This window comes from Xiphophorus couchianus, chromosome 13, assembly GCF_001444195.1.
Source record: "Xiphophorus couchianus chromosome 13, X_couchianus-1.0, whole genome shotgun sequence".
NCBI lineage: Eukaryota > Metazoa > Chordata > Actinopteri > Cyprinodontiformes > Poeciliidae > Xiphophorus > Xiphophorus couchianus.
The window spans coordinates 16,302,544-16,319,142 of NC_040240.1; the positions used below are offsets into that span (position 1 = coordinate 16,302,544).

General features: G+C 37.8%; 1 protein-coding gene and 1 long non-coding RNA gene across 3 annotated transcripts in view; one reads left to right on the top strand and one right to left on the bottom strand.

Annotated features, from left to right (window-relative positions):
* The window catches only part of snx27a (sorting nexin 27a), a 34,175-nt gene that overhangs the window by 9,250 nt on the left and 8,326 nt on the right, over nucleotides 1–16,599 (top strand). The window contains exons 8-13 of one of the 2 annotated variants that reach the window (XM_028036434.1): nucleotides 321–410; nucleotides 1,685–1,834; nucleotides 2,020–2,148; nucleotides 2,774–2,833; nucleotides 3,011–3,059; nucleotides 4,079–5,526. In XM_028036434.1, coding sequence (XP_027892235.1) covers nucleotides 321–410; nucleotides 1,685–1,834; nucleotides 2,020–2,148; nucleotides 2,774–2,833; nucleotides 3,011–3,059; nucleotides 4,079–4,149 — 549 coding nt within the window. In that variant the 3' untranslated portion in view covers nucleotides 4,150–5,526. Of the gene's footprint in view, nucleotides 1–320; nucleotides 411–1,684; nucleotides 1,835–2,019; nucleotides 2,149–2,773; nucleotides 2,834–3,010; nucleotides 3,060–4,078; nucleotides 5,527–16,599 lie in introns of those variants that run through there. The other variant, XM_028036435.1, reaches the window with a different exon arrangement.
* On the bottom strand, nucleotides 8,967–11,646 carry LOC114156164 (uncharacterized). The gene is made up of 2 exons (XR_003597913.1): nucleotides 10,859–11,646; nucleotides 8,967–10,615 (listed from the first exon to the last, which is right to left on the bottom strand). It is a non-coding gene; the product is annotated as an uncharacterized LOC114156164 (long non-coding RNA).

A 16,599-nucleotide genomic window follows, 5' to 3' on the forward strand; every position in this document is an offset into this window, starting at 1 on the left:
ACAATGAAATGAGAAACTGAACTTTGTGTTTTCATAAAATGCAAACAATTATCCACATTTTTGATCATACAGTATTATGTATCTTTTTCCTACATGCTTGTGATAATCTAATCATAAGAAACCCTGGTACTTTTATTTTCTCATTATCAAATTGACCCATGTTTAGACTGTAAGATAATATAAAGAACAGCGAAGAGAAAAAATGCTACTGGACAGTCACACTGAGTGTTTTTGCCTCTTGAACATGTAATAATTTGCCCTCCATCTCTTTTTGCCACTCTTCCCTCTCACCCCTTCATCTGCGCTCTCTGTCCGTTTAGGCACTGGACGATGTGAAGAAGGGATTCATAAAAACAGAGGACAAATCCTACCAGCTGCAGAAACTGGCAGAGCAGCGCAAGATGGCCACAGTCAGTACCACAAGCCAGTCTTTGTTTACTGGGGGGGACTTCTCGGCAAATCACTCCCAGCACGAACAGAAAGAGTCAGAAGTCTTTTCACAGTTTAGAAAGCAACCCTCAATGGTTCACTCAGACTTAAAACCACTAAACTCACATAGATTTGTGTGAACCATTAACTCACTGCAAACAAACAAAATATTTTAGTCTAGTTTTTTAGTCTAGTTTTGGTCCAGTTTCTAATGCAAATATCTTGGTGCACATGAAACAAGACAAACCTAACTTACAACATATATATGAGGTTGTTTAAGCCAATAAATCCTTATTATTGATTAAAAAATACTAGTTATATGTGAAATAATCTGCCAGTGGATCAAGACATTTTTTCCATAATATACAGTACAGACCAAAGGTTTGGACACACCTTTTAATTCAATGAGTTTCCTTTATTTTCATGACTATTGACATTGTAGATTCACGCTGAAGGCATCAAAACTATGAATAACACATGTGGAAATATGCACTAAACAAAAAAGTGTAAAACAACTGAAAATACCCCTTATATTCTAGTTTCTTCAAAGTAGCAACCTTTTACTATGATTACTGCTTTGCACACACTCTGCATTTTCTTGATGAGCTTCAAGAGGTCGTCACCTGAAATGGTTTTCACTTCATAGGTCAACCTGTCCTGTCATGTTAATAAGTGGGATTTCTTGCCTTATAAATAGTCATGAAAATAAAGAAAACCATTGAATTAGAAGGTGTGTCCAAACTTTTGGTCTGTACTGTAAGTTAAAATGTCTGGTTCTGGAAATGTCTGAAAAGTTACTTTTCAGTAGTTTTGTCTTATTTTAAATGTACTAAGATATTTCCACTGGAAACTTGAGTTTTTTGAAGTGCTAAAGTTGGTGTTTGTGTCAAATCAAACTACAGTGCCTTGTGAAAAGTACTGACCTTCACACTTCCCTTTTACAGTCACAAGTTCCTGTGTGTTTTGTCAGGAGTTGATGTGATAAACCAAAGAGGTGGAACTAGATAGAAATTATATATTTTCCTATCTGTAAAAGTCTAAAAACATACAACTACTATAGATGTTCCCCTCACATTCACACTCAGATACATTGTTTTTATGCACATTTTAATGTCGTGTGTAGTGTTTTTGTATCCTAAATTCTGACTTCCTCTTATTTCTGTTTAACATTTGGGTTTTTTTTTTATCACATTGAATTAAGCTGGTTAAATTGCTTAGAATAATATTGACTGCTGTTTGCTGTGATGCTTGTTAGTACCTGAGCCTGCTGCGGACATGCGAGGGCTATAATGAGGTGGTCTTCCCCCACTGCTCCTGTGACTCCAGGCGGAAGGGCCATGTCATCACCGCCATCAGCATCCATCACTTCAAGCTGCACGCGTGCACCGAGGACGGCACGCTGGAGGTGACCATGCTAGTTTGAATGCAGAACAGCAAAGTTCATATCCTTGCTTTTAAATTTAGTGCTTTTTCCATTTGTGTCAGAGTTTGGCTTCAACTTATTCAAACCTGGATTTTCAATGAAGATATTCTCTCCAACGTTCAGGTGAATGTTTATTTTTCATTTGAGTCCTTCTGTGTCTTTCTCAGAACCAGGTAATAGCTTTTGAGTGGGCAGAGATGCAGCGCTGGGACACTGACGAGGAAGGCATGGCTTTCTGCTTCGAGTACGCCAGAGGAGAGAAGAAACCGCGCTGGGTTAAGATTTTTACTCCATATGTACGTTTTGGTTTTACATCTTCTCTGGTTTTGTCATGTATTTGTTTATTAGAAATGTGATAAATCTCGAGATACTCACTGTCAGAGGTGATGGATGGATAAATATCAGGTTTGACGTTTATCTTATGGTAAAAAAAAGCAATTTTACGGCAATAATATGATTGAGATTTCACTGTCCTTAATGCACCAAGATTTGTAATAATGAAAGAGAAACAAAAGTAGAGGGAAATATTGGTTAATTACCATCAATATTTTCACCTCGATATTCAATTGCAAATCAGTAGCATCAAAATTGCCTTTTTTTTTTTATTTTTACCTTATATTATTGGGCATCTGCTTCGAGACCCCAAACATAATGAAGAAATAAAGTGTTTTCCGATATGAATTTTCATTTCTTAATATCTAGAAAGAGAACCTAATAAAAAAATGCACAACAAATGCATAACTGCAGTTACAGCAATCACTAAAAAGTGCAGAATTATGTATTTTTCCGAAATACATGTTTGTTGGTAAAGTGGGATTATCTTTAATGTACAATGTAATAATAACACCTTTTGCCTCGTATGTATTAATAAGCAAATGGAAAGTGTCATTAACAGGCTTCCCTTGTTTTCTCTTCTCTCAGTTCAACTACATGCATGAATGCTTTGAGCGTGTCTTTTGTGAGCTGAAGTGGAGGAAGCAGGTAAGGGACTCCTCCTTTCCTCTGTTGGGAAATATGCGACCTCGTGCCAGCTTTGTATGTCTAAACTTAGCATGTTCTTACATTCGTCTCTGCAGTCTTGTATGTTTTCCTTTGGATTTGTGTTTAAAATGTCAGCTTTTGATTCCCGTGTGTGTGTGTTGTTTTTATCTCTTTCAGGTGGAGGAAGAGGAATCTGATAAAGACAACAAAAACTGCAGCAACAATGGTGAGCAGTTCTCAACGTAAAGTTCATTAGATCACAGTGTTTCGTTTGTTAAAAGCACTACTGCAGTTCAAGAGGTTAGATTGTTATCGCACAAGAATATGCAGTCTGAGAGCCACTTTGATCGATGGCAGCCATCTAGGAACATGAATTATGCAACATTGTATCGAATCAAACCTAAAATGTCAGGGGAAGGGGGAGAATTACAACCAGTAATTCTTTATTTATTGAAAATGAAATTGTACTGATTGGAATTTGGCAAATTAATCTTTCTGAGAATGTGCACTTTCACATTTATACCCTTTAGAGTACCTTGCAAAAGCTTCTTAATGCTTTCGCCACAGACTCCAGTGAGTTTTATTGGGATTTTATGTGACAGCTGAGCAACTCTTGCATGATCTGCTTTCTCTCGTGTTTACTGCTTGTGCATAAAGTCTACTGTATAAACAGTACAATGATAGAAATGCATTGAAAGATGCAAATAAACAAATAATTCAATAAGACAAATATTTTATTGCTTAAAATGCAATAAAGGCATTCCTTTAGTGAACATTTGATCATTTGTAGCATCCGCAGCTAAAAAATACTTCTATCATCATCATATGATAAGCTAAATGCTTTCTGCTCGAATTAATATTAATTCAATGCAGGACTGATTAGTTGATTATTTTATGGATTAACTGATTAATAACTGGATAGCAAAAGTTTTATGCTAAAACTATGCCACTTGAGGAGTTCTGGGTAGATCATATTTACTAACAAATGTTTTTTGTTGTTTTTTTCTCATCTTAAATGCAAAATGTATATCTTTTTTATATAGTTTTAATTACGGTACTGCTTTGAGTTTGTTTTTTCAGAAGATGATCTTTTTGCAAGTCCGTATACACCAGTTGACCATTAATCGATTACTGAATTAGTTGACGATTAATCATGATTAACCCGATCAATCGTTTGAGCCCTATTTGTGTTCTTGCAGCATGACTTTCAAAATAAGACGGTCACTCAGACTTGTTGCCTTCCAGAGTACCTGCCTCCTCTGGAGACGCAACAGAAGGGATGGCGCCCCCTAGGGGGGGAAATTGCAACTTCCTAAAAAAAAAAGAAGAAAAGGGTATTCTTCACTCAAACTAGAACTGATCCACTCGCATCATCACAGCCACCTACAGAGAGCGACCATTGACAAACAGAAGAAGTGAGAGTCTGAGGCGGAGGGGGAAAAAAAGTCACTCCCAAAATAAATCCAAGGATGGGCAGAGTGAGAAGAGAAGCGAAGGAGAATCAGCATCAACCAGCTTTTGTGTCATTTACTAGATCTCCAACGTGTGTCTGTTGTTTTTCCTCCATGCATCTACCCTGTGATGTTTGGCTCAACACTAGAAAAGTCTCACCACTGGACGGGTCGAGGTGTGTAAGCGGCGTACAGGTCGAACACTCTCGCAGCGGAGAGAGCGCCTCTGTGAAAGAGCTGGCTTCTGGGATGACTATTGGGTCCAGATGTTCTGCTGCTGGGTCTCGAATGGCAACCGAGCCGAGATGCAGAGAAAAAAGAAGAGGAGAGGTACAGCAGACAATGGGTTCTACTTCTTAAAGTCAGTGATAAACACAAGTAAAATCCTGCTTTACACTTACACTGGTGCTGGACATTAACAGATTTTTTTTTTTTTCTGTTTTTGGGGTCCTGACATTGTCGGAGAATATGGCCAGCACAAATGTAACAATGAAAATGGATGTGTTCGTAATTATTTGTATGTTAACAATCATGCCTCTGTTAAGAAAATATAGATTAATATAAGACCAAGTAAAATAGTTTTTTTTTTTTTGTTTGTTTTGATCTGACATAATGAAACGCTAAGTGAACTGCTGGCAGGAACCTCAAACTAATCTCCATCTTTCACCTCGTCCTCCAGCCTAATTCAGCAGAGAGTGACTTCTGTTGGCGCTCGGCCATTAATCTCAACATATGGATATTTATCCTCATTCCAAGTGATTTTTTTTTTTGTATTTTAGTGGCAAACTGACAGAGCTGGGTGGTTGTGAAGAGGTGGTGTCGACATTCTCAGCTCCTGAACAAAATACATAGAGCCAAAGCTTTAATATTTTTGAAATGTCTCACTTTATGCAATGTCAGATTGTGAATATAAACGTGACGGGACGGGATTCACGAGGTCCTGTGTGCCGAGCTGCAGTTTGTTCAGCGGCCACCAGGGAGCAGCAGCAGCTAAGATGGGGAGCTGGAATGGAAATCTTCTCAGTGCGATTCCCTCCGGGTCTGTAAGCCACCCGAAAGTATCAGTCTCCTGCAGTTTGTCCATTAAGCAAGTCAGGAGGAAAAGATGTGATGTGTGTGCGAAAGCACATGTGCATGAAGGTGTGTGACTGCCATCCGCATTCAGAGTGATTCCTCCTCCTGCACATACATGGATACAGTATTTGATGTGTGCAAATGCACTTGATAAACTTTTACATTTGACAGAAACCTTTGTGACTTTCTGATGAATATGGTGGTTTGTTTATGTTTGTCTGTGTTGTCAGGAGACGGAGCACGTCAGCGTCTTGATTGTGGGGTTGTAGTTTTGTTTATCCCACCGAGGGTTAGAGGTTTGTCTCAATGAGGCATGGGCCGGTTAGCGGCGTCGACGTTAAAGTGTCAGAGCGGCTAAAATTTCCCAAATCTACTAATAAATACCTTTTAGTGATTTAGAAGTTTTCTTCAACTGTATGCAGCAAAGGATCACACAGCTCTGCTCTTTCTTTACTAATCTGCAAATACAAGGTGTAACATAATGTAGGTGGTTTTAATTTATGCGCATACAACTTTAAAAGTAAAACATGTATGTTAGTGTTGACATTGACATACATTTAGTAGCAGTTGGATTAATTGTTGCTTTTCTCTTTTAAAATTAGGCTTTGACTTTTTTCCATTTACTTTTTTGAATAAAGACTAAAGTAATAAAGAAGGTTAATGTTTAACAAAAGCAAATAAAACACAGTCAGATTCTGAAAGTACATAAAGTTAAAAAAGGAGAATATAAAAGGTAACCAAAATATGTTTAATAAACATATGTGCAATACAGAAGACAGACGGCACAAAAGTCCAGAAAATGTATAATTTCTCAGGGAAAAATTTAACTGAAAACTAAACATTTCAAAATTAAAAGGCAACAAAAGGTAAGCCATGGTAGTAGCCATGGTAGATCCATGGTAGATCCATGGTAGTAACAGGATCAATTTCAAAACTATAAAATTGGGCAAAAAACTGTGTTAGAAAATAAAATGGCTTAATAAAGTTAAGCCCAAACTTGTTCCAGATTTGGTTTTAAGTTAAATCTTTTAATTTACCAACATGTTTCTTCTGATCAGCAACTATAAGAAGGGTTGGACTGAGCTAAAACCAATTAAACTTCTTTGCTTTCTTTGTTGAAATTGATCCTCTCTTTATGTTTTATCATCTTCTGATGGATGCTTGCACCATTTCCTATCGGAAACAAACTTTTTAGTTGGATGAAAATCAATTTTGAATCTTGAATTTTGAGCTCAACACAATTAAATTTTTTTTTTGTTTACATTTTTGTGTAAACACCATAAAACTGTCTTTTTTTTATGTTAGCAGAGATTACCATACAGTGAGAATCTCAGACCGGCCCATGCCTGTTCTCAACAATCATTTCTGAGTCATTCCTTCGCTTTGCTCACAATTTGCCAGCAACCAGAAACTTGAAATCAATCATTTTTGTTCGCGGTGGTCTTTCTTTCTCTTACGTTTAAGTGTAAAGTGTTCCTCTGCTGTCATAATGAGCTTTCCGTAGGCATTGTGCCGTCTGAGTGCGTCCTCTGTGTTTGTCGTTGACATTGCTGATAAGCCCGGAGGCTCTGATTGGACGAGTCTGATGAGCTGTTGGTGTGAGAGCCGCAGATTGAAGACGGAGGGGTTTAAACTGAAGATGGCAAAGATGTTGGACAGATTTAGACTAATGGGGTTTTTCTCCTGTTTGGCTAACATTGCTTAAACCCCCCCACACACATACACACACACGCGCGCTCACAGAAAATAAAAAACATATCCCCGCCTTTCTGCTACCGGAGCAGCATTGTTAAGTGAAGCACCGAATATGTCATTTAATAGTTGCCTTTAGGTTAAAAACAGCTAACATGTTGGTGTAGCTCGTTGTTTTAAACACGTCATGGGTCGTTTGATTGAGAAGCTGCAGATGTGCAGATTGCTGGACCATCAGAGTAATGGCCAATTTGGATCTAGATGATTTAAGAACTGCAGCTGCTCAGCCTGTGATGATGTTATTTATTTTTCTCCTCCTCTGCGCGATGAAGAGAAGAGACAGTCTGAGGTTTGTGATTGTGCGCGCTGCCTTGTTTGTCCTCTGCTCCCTCACTCTCTCCAGGTTTAGTCTCCCGTCATCGCAGGGGGATGCGGTTGCCGTGGCAGCAACACGTTGGCTCAACACGCTCAGTGCAGCTTCTGTTCCTTTTATTCCCGCCAGCCAACCGACTCGCTCCTCCTGATAATGTATTCGGAGCTGTATTTGAGGTTGTGTGTGTGTGTGTGTGTGTGTGTGTCTTTTATTTTATTTTCTCCCCCCACTGTTTGATGTTTGTTCTCTGTCCCCGTGGCTCGTGCTGCTGTGAATAGATTTATAGAAAGCTGCTTTTTGTTGCTTTGCAAAACATATATATATTTGTGGTTTGTTTTGTCTCGTCTGTATTAGATATCATTTTACGGCTCGGTCATTGGCAGGTGTGTGTTGATGGCGTCAGTTGTCAGATGTCGAACTCGTGAAACTAAATGTCATAATGAAAATGAAAGCAAAGACGCGTCAGGAATGTAAAGAAGCACGTTTTGCAGAGACGACCTGTTGTGTGTGTGTGTGTGAGATGCTGGGCGAACCGAGCTTTTAATTACGCTGTTGTTTTTCAAAAATAATTATTTCAAGTAGGAGATAATTGACATGAATGTTGGTGCAGCAAATATAGTGATAGTGAAAGTAAAATGAAAGAAACAGAGTTTATTTCTCACTAAACTGTCGTCAGGGTTTTTGTATTAAACAAGCAGAGTAGCATCTTTTTAGATGTGGAGCATTTCATGATGATCACACTCCTCAGATGTTTTTGGGTTATTTTTTTGTTTGTTTGGTTGGTTCAGTTGGAGTCTCATTACCAGCTAATACCTGAATTAGAGATGCACCGATAAGAGTTGGTGGCCGATACCAATTTTATCTGGTTTCTTTGTTCAAACTATGATTACAGTGGAGCCCTGGTATTCTTGAATATCCACCAAATTTACTTTAATATGCACTAACGCTCACAGTAGAAACTTTCTTGCTACAGAGGCTGACAATCATGGTTTCCTTATCTATGCTTCTGGATTGGCTACTTTGTAAACGCCAGCCAATAGCTGGTCAAGTAGCATTGCTCTGATATTTCAGATTCCCTGGAAAAAGTAAAACTTTTTTCCAATTATTCATATCTGAAATATTTTCTTTCAACTATTTCAGATATGCTCTATGAAGAAATCCACAAATATCAGGGTTTTTTCCCCAGTGTATTATAAGCCTGGTGGGCCACCAGGCTATTCATTTATTTAAGTCTTTAAGTGTTTGCATTTTTTAAAAGACTTTATAGTTGGTGTTCAGGTATTAATCTTCCAATCTTTCAATAACACATAATTATCAAGTGATATTTTAAAATTTCCTGTCAATTTGAAACATTTTTTAACTCAAAAACACGACGGGCCGGTGGATGAATGACTGCTCTAGCGCCCAACCACCAGGCTTAGCAAGTTTTCTGGGGGAAATTTGAATAGGCAAATTTTTCCGTGATCAATTTAAAGTTACATTTTTCTGAAAAATCCACAAATAGGCGGGTAACCACTGTAAAAGCATTCAAAATGTATCTTGGTTTTTTTTTATTTGTCCTTTAGCAGGTTTATTCCTCTGCTGCAGAGCCATGTGTTGCCATTTGACCCCAAAACAAAAACTCTTCTACAAGCAGGATTGCAAAGTCAGAAACTTTCAAAAATGTCAAATTTGAAACTTTCCTTTGTAATTATGGGAAATAGCTAGAAATAAATTACATAAATGTAACTATATTTGTTTTGTCAGACGTCCGTGTCCCATTTGCAAGTAAAACCTTTTTCCAATTAGACATATTTGGAAATACAAACAATCTGTGCCTGTGATGGAAGAGCACACTCTGCATGTAGGGGGCGTGGCCTCAATGTGTGCTATGTGCATGTGATTGAAGACCAGTATAAATATATTCAGACTTGCATGCATGAAAACAAAAGCTGCACTTCATTAAAAACCTTTTTCATTGCATTAATTTTACTTAAAATTGCAATTACTGTATTGGTTGTGATTAATCCACTTTTCAAAAATCACTTCTTAGTCCCATAAATTGCCATGTAAAATGTTCATTTTTGAAAGTTCCTGGATTTTTGCTAGCATGCGTACAGATTATTTCTCAAGGCAGTTTGACACTCTTTAATTTAATAACATAATACTTCATATTGTTTTTGAGTCTTTAATGTTTTGCCATCTTTTTTGCATTGATTGGGATTCTGATTGTTGTTTAGACTACTTGACACTTATGAAATATGAGAGATTATGATCCTTGATCAAAACCGAATACGCTCTGACTGTTTATATGAGTAGACAGTCAAATTTTGGTAGAGTTAGAATGAAAGACTCAGTTCTCGAAGCCAGTGTGAAGCGTCCCAAGCTGGGTATTAAATGACACCTGGTTGGTACAAAACGTCCTGTGACTGACGGCTCCTTTATGAATCCGACTTTTTCAAGTATGAATAGACCAAAACTGCAAAAGTACAAAATGTTGGAGACGAAATGACCAGTACAGATTCTTACTCTTCATTGGAACGCTTTGTAGCCTACAAGCTTTAACAACTAACGACTTTTTAAATGAATTTTTCTAGTGCCCACTTGTAGTCTGTTGTAATTTTGTGGATGGATCGAAATGTTAATATCCTCCTAATTATGGATTGTAATCAGTCATATTTACAACAGTCAACTGGATAAAACAGGACCAAAAATCTTTTGAATTTGGCTGTAATACAAAGTCTCTAGAAAGTAATCATAGTCAACCGATGGGTGAAACTGAAGCAATAGTCTACATAACTCATAAATTACTGAACTACACAGAAAACCGAACGTCTATAAAAATGACTTGAGTACATGGATATGAAAAGTTTTTTGTTTTTTTCTTTTCAAAATAGAAGCAGAAATGGCAACACGTGGATGTAAAATGAGGTTTCAATCATTAGCTAATAAGAGGGGACGTCACACTGGGTGTGTGTTTGAGATGAGTTGCTGTAAAATAGATATATTATTAAATATACAGCATAAAGTTTAAAGAAGACAGTTTAAGCTGCCCTCAGTATCTTGTAAAACTGATTAGCACAATTAGCACTTCTAATGTTAAACTTAGACTCCTACAGAATCCCGTATTTTTCATGACTGTTTGGAAGCTCAAAATGACCAAAAATGCAAGTTTGCTTCACTCCGATCAGCCATCTTGTAATCCCCGAGAACCTAACGCTATTTAATGAACGACTTAAATTGCCATGTAAAATGTTCATTTTTGAAAGTTCCTGGATTTTTGCTAGCATGCGTACAGATCATTTCTCAAGGCAGTTTGACACTCTTTAATTTAATAACATAATACTTCATATTGTTTTTGAGTGTTTAATGTTTTGCCATCTTTTTTGCATTGATTGGGATTCTGATTGTTGTTTAGACTTCACTCCGATCAGCCATCTTGTAATCCCCGAGAACCTAACGCTATTTAATGAACGACTTAAAGTTTCCTTTTAATAACTTCTTTCAACGTATGTGGTTGAAAATAGCTTGACGTCTTCTGACGTCCACACTGAAGAGTGTTGTTATTATGACTTGTATAGTTTTTTTTATAGTCTCTTCACTAACTGGGAAAAAATAGATTTCTGTCCTTTTCGCCCAGTTCTTCTCGGTGCATCTCTAGTGCAAACTCAGTATTCATCCAGATCAGATCAGTGTTTGCATCTTTTACCTTTAATTAAGATGACAGGTGGATGTGTTTATAAAAATATTTGCCTACTTAAAGTTATCTGTTAACTGCTTTGAAAGGTTTTCCAAAGCAGCAGGAAGACGCTGACACATAAAAAAAAAAAAAAATTAAACTTCTTCATCACTAAGGTGTTGTTTAAAGAGTCCTAACAAAAGAAGCGGACTCGTTTTTCTCCAACTCAGAGCCTTTTATTTATTGAAATCTGCTTTATGAAGCAGATTTCGTAAAGATTGGTGGATTTCCCGTGCTTCAATCGTTGAGGCGCTCGTTCAGCTGCGCGGAAGACTACCTAAACACAAACGGTGGTTAAAAGACATGCGGTTTCTCATTTAATAAGTGTATAAAGACTACAATTAACTCAAGCTAAAAAATAAAAAAAAACTATAAGGTTTTATATTTAAAAAGGTCTTTGAAGGTTTACTAACCAGTATAAATACATGAAAAAGAAGAAAAAAGTTTTAAAAATGTTGTGTAGAGTAATAAATTGTAACAATATTTTAAATAAAGTTCTATATATTGAGAAGAAAATGGTGATTGTGTGCATTTATTTCCGTTCTTTTGGACATTAACAGTGTTTCTTGCTTCCAGTGGGATTGTTGTCATCGTTGTATGGATTCTCTTCCCGTCCAGCGAGACCTCACTAAACTCAACACTATAAAACAATGAAGCAGCAGCAGCGCTCATCTGGGAACATATTACCCTCCTAGAGGAGACGAGCATGCAGTGACTGTCTTTTTCATTACTTTAGTGTGATAAAAATCTAACATAAATCAAATGCATAACTCATTAGGCGTCTCTTTGAGGTGTCAATCATTGTGATGTTGATTTAATGCAAATGATTGTCACCGTTTTGCAAAGATGTCATTTGTTCATGTGTGGGTGGCTTTTATGCAAAGCAGTTTGTGCTGAAGGTAAATGTTGAGCTGGGCTCACACTGAAAGCGGCTTTGACGACATCATTTCAGTCGTCTCAACACTTTTTCCCACCACAGCCTGGAGTATGAGAAATGAAACGGGGCTGATCATGACGAGGATCAGATACAACAGCAGGTTGGCAGGATGGATTTTATCTTTAACAGATTCTGAGATGAACAGAAAGTTTATCTTTTTTTTTTTTTTGGAGCAGAGCAGAAGACAGACTCTGATGCTGTGCTCTTTCCTTATTGTTTTTACCATCCACCTCACATGACAAACTCACATGTCTTGCCTGCAAACGGCCCCAGCAGGTTGATCCGCCAGGGAGAAGTGCTTTGCAGTAGATTACAGGTCCAGAGGCCATGCGCTGTGGTGTGCAGACCCGCAGGCACATTATCCCGGCAGAGGCAAGATGACATTTTGATGTGCACGTGCTGCACAGGTTTTCAGAGTGCTGCTGCACTCCGAAGGGAAGAAATGGCAGACTGGGAGGAGGGATTTTTAAAAATAAATAACTCTGAGGCTGCTGGTGCGCCACCTGCAAGACATTATGCTCAGGTTAATGTCTTGCATGTCTCATTGGAGCCGTTTCTCAAGCTGATGCTACGCAGCCATTTAAGTTCAAACACCTTTTGAAGCTTTAGGTTTTGTTTTTGTTGCCGACCCTTCATTATTGATGTTAGAAACGTACAATTACGAGGCTAATTTAAACACGCCAGCTGCAATAAGACTACTGTATACTGACAGCAATAAGTGTTTCTCATTTACCCTTGATATTATTAACATCAGGGTGCAATGTTCTGGTTTTTGAGGTCTTAGCCTACTTCAGGTTGTGAGACAGGTTTTATTTAAGGGATTTCTATTCCACAGGCGTTATAACAATAAAACTTTGGTGTGAAATGAATCCAGTTAATGTAAGTAATCAGTTATTTAATCATCTTTAGAAAAGGGGGCGGGGTCATATTTTACATAGGTCCAGGTTGCTTTTTGATAGTTGGGGCCATAAAAATGTTCTAAAAAATATCTAATTTGGAAACTTTATGACCCCAATTTAGCTCCACAGTTTCTCTCTTATAGTCATTTTTCAAAAGTGCTTTGTTTCTTTACTTTAGATGACAGAAGAAAACAGAGACATTAGACTTTTATTTGATGCTCTGAAACAATGCATCGAACTTTTGTTTTGATGTGACAAACAAAAGTAAGAAACAGAAGAAACCTGTAAGGGAACCGAATCAGAGTCGATTGGTGGCCGGGTTGTTTGCATTTTGGTTCATAGCTACAACCCACAGAAAGAAACAATTAGCAGCCATGCTGGAAACAGATGAGCCTTTCTGTCTGTGAATATTGGAAACATCTCTAAATGGGAATTATCCCTATAACGTGAAAAACAAAAACTAGTAAGTAAAACCTTTATTTGTAGCATTTCCATATATATTTTATTTAACTGGAGTTTCTACTACATTCATTCAGTTTCTTCTTATTTTATAATGAAGTAATGAGTCAACTTTTTTTGCATTTTTAAATGAATTGTAATCACAGCTAAAGAAATCCTAGTACTTCTTTCCACCATTGTTCACTGACACTCCAGCAGAAAAGTTTGATATCTGCTCTAAATAATTTAACACCAGGAACAAGTTGAGGCTTAATGGGGATCTCCAGCTGCTGTTTAAGGAGGTGAAAGCAAAACATCCTCGTCTTACAACAGCAACACCTCTCCTCTGAAAAGAGCCTCTAATTTTTCCTGTCAGACTGGAATAATGACCTCAGAGCTGCTGCTTATCTAGTGGTCACACCTGAGGAAAAATGTGTCAAGTCCACTTATTGTCCACTTGTCTTGAAGCTCCGGTGCGGGAGTCTCTCCAAAACGAGTTACCTCCAGCACTCTTCTTCTTCTTCTGTTGGAGTCAATTATTCTTTCTTCCCTGTGTTCTCACTTGGTGTGCAAAGCCAGTAGCTTCTCCTTGTGCTGAATCTAGAATTTTAAATAACATTATGTAACCGCGCCTCCCTTAGCCCCTGCTCCCCTCTCTGAGCTTGCATAATCACATATATTTGCTCAGAACTGAACCAGAAGACTCGGATTATCTCTGTTTATTTTAGCTCTGAGAAAAATCCATAGCACTTACACAGAATTACAGCATTTCCCCCGGAGGAGCGCTGAACATGAATATTCCCTCTAACTAACGCGAGTATCACAAGATTTTAAATGCATGCCAAGTTGTGTTTGTTATTCAAATATGACTTCCAGAGTGGCATCAAAAAAAAAAAAGAACTACTACTTTGCCTTCCCGCCACAGCAGTCAGTGTTCGTTTTTCTGTAACATTTATTATCAGTGACTCCTTAAAATTGGCCGTATGGATAATCCATCTTCACTGAATTTTATCAGGCAGATCCATCACATCATATTAAAGCCCATAACATCTCAGGCTGACTCTCCTGGGAACATTACGCTACGTAGAGACGCCAGACTCTTTACCCATCAGGTTCACCATGTTTGTCTCTCTGCTGCTGGTTTGTGTTGCCTTTGACCTGCTGACCTGCTGCAGCATCATCCAGAAGAAACATCCTGGATGATGCTGCAGCGTGAACGTGGAGACCGAGGTCACATTATGGAAAACAGGAAGAGAACGAGTGTAGGCTGACTTTTTTTTCCCCCACAGTCATTTGTTTTTCTCATCTGGAGAGATGCATGTTAGTAAATTAGAATCACCGGAAAAACATTATTGTATCACTCAAAAGGTAAAACGTTTATGCCATGAATGTAATTTGTGTTCATTTTGACGATTACGACCTTCAGGTAATGAAACTCCAGCGTCAGGTTTCTCAGAAAACTTTGAATCGAAAAGCTTTACACTGGTAAAAAAAAACCAAAGTATTTTAATGCACAATTGCTGGACTATGTTCATATTCTGTACAGTATTTGTGCTCAGTGCAATGAATATTTTATCCATAAACATCTCAAGGCTGCAGTTATCCCTTTTTTCCTTTCACTCAACTTTGTGTTTACATGTTTGTCCTTCATGTTTTAGATACTGTATTTCACGCATCAAATGAATGCATCACCTCCTCAGCATGTTATTAAGTGCCGCAGAAGCCTGACAATCACCCTTTTATTGAAGTCAGATGTGCGAATTAAGGGAAACATTGAAAACATGAAGCATTTTCTGAAATATACACTGTACCTCTCTGGAAAAAAATGAAGAGTCCACTGCAGTGAACCCCATTAGAAACCTGGTTATTCCACCAAATACTCATTTCTGAACTCTTCCTGAGTTAAAACATTAGTTTTGTTGTTTCTAAATCAATATGAACTTGTTTTCTTTGCATTATTTGAGGTCTGAAAGCGCTGAATCGCTTTGGTTATTTTGACCATTTCTCATTTTCTGCTAATAAATACCAAACTTTTGCTTATAATTTTAGAGACATGTTGTCAGTAGTTCATAGAATAGCCTAGGCTTAAATCCAATTGAGGTGACCTTAAGCATTTACAAAAAAAAAAAAAAAAAAAAAACACCCAGAGTTGCTTAAAGTGGATCTATTATTCAAAATTCACATTTTGAATGTTTTTGTACATTTAGTTTGGTCTCAACTGCTTCTAAAAACAGCCCAGGCACTTAAAAAAACACCCAACTAATTTTTTGATGTCTGAAAAATTAGCTGTTTCAAAGTCCTCCCAATTATTAAGTTACAATCACTGGTCACTGTTCTGTTACCTAGCAACCCTAGCCGAGCCCAGCTCTGTTACCTAGCTGTTTTTACAGCTCTATGCGCTGTACCATGGCTACTGGATAAAACAAATGTTTTGTTGTTGACTTACCATTCAGAAACCACTTGATGCATTCTTGTTGGTTGTGCAGGAGGCTCCATTTCTGCTTTTCAAAGATATATGGTTGCATAATTGCGCATCCGATTGCAGCCATTTTCTCATGAGTGTAAATGTTGAGTTAGAGGTCTTGAGACCAGGAGCAGGTTATTTAGATTTCAAGTGACAAGAGGCACTAAAACAGCTCAAAATAGACAGAACTGAGCAAACTAAAACCTCATTATCCAAGACTGATTTTGTGAAAAAAAAAAGAATTAATGAACATTTTATTTAACAAAATGCTGTAAACAAGAGCAATGTAAAGCACCAAATATTTATAGAAATAAGAGACATTTACTTTATCACATGGAGCCAGGTTGGTTTGAATAGCTTCTTTTTCACCTAATAAATGAAATCATCATTTGAAAACTACTTCTTTTCTTTTTTGGATCTACTAAAGTTTATAAACATTTATTTATACCAAACAGCAAAAACAGAATAACTCTGTAAGGGAGTCACTACAGACTGATTGGCTGCAACGGGCCAGTGTCCCACTGGGTGAACACCTCATATCCACTTAATCCTGTGACCACAGCGGCCCGAGCAGGTTAAAGGACAGTCTGTAAAACCAGTGAATACAGTCAGGCAGGATTAATCAGGCCTAACGACACATCTGTAGGCATTAGGCTCGCAGGGAGAGGAGGGCATCAATCAACGTCTGGAGAATCTCCCTCTCTCTGCTTCTCGTCAGCT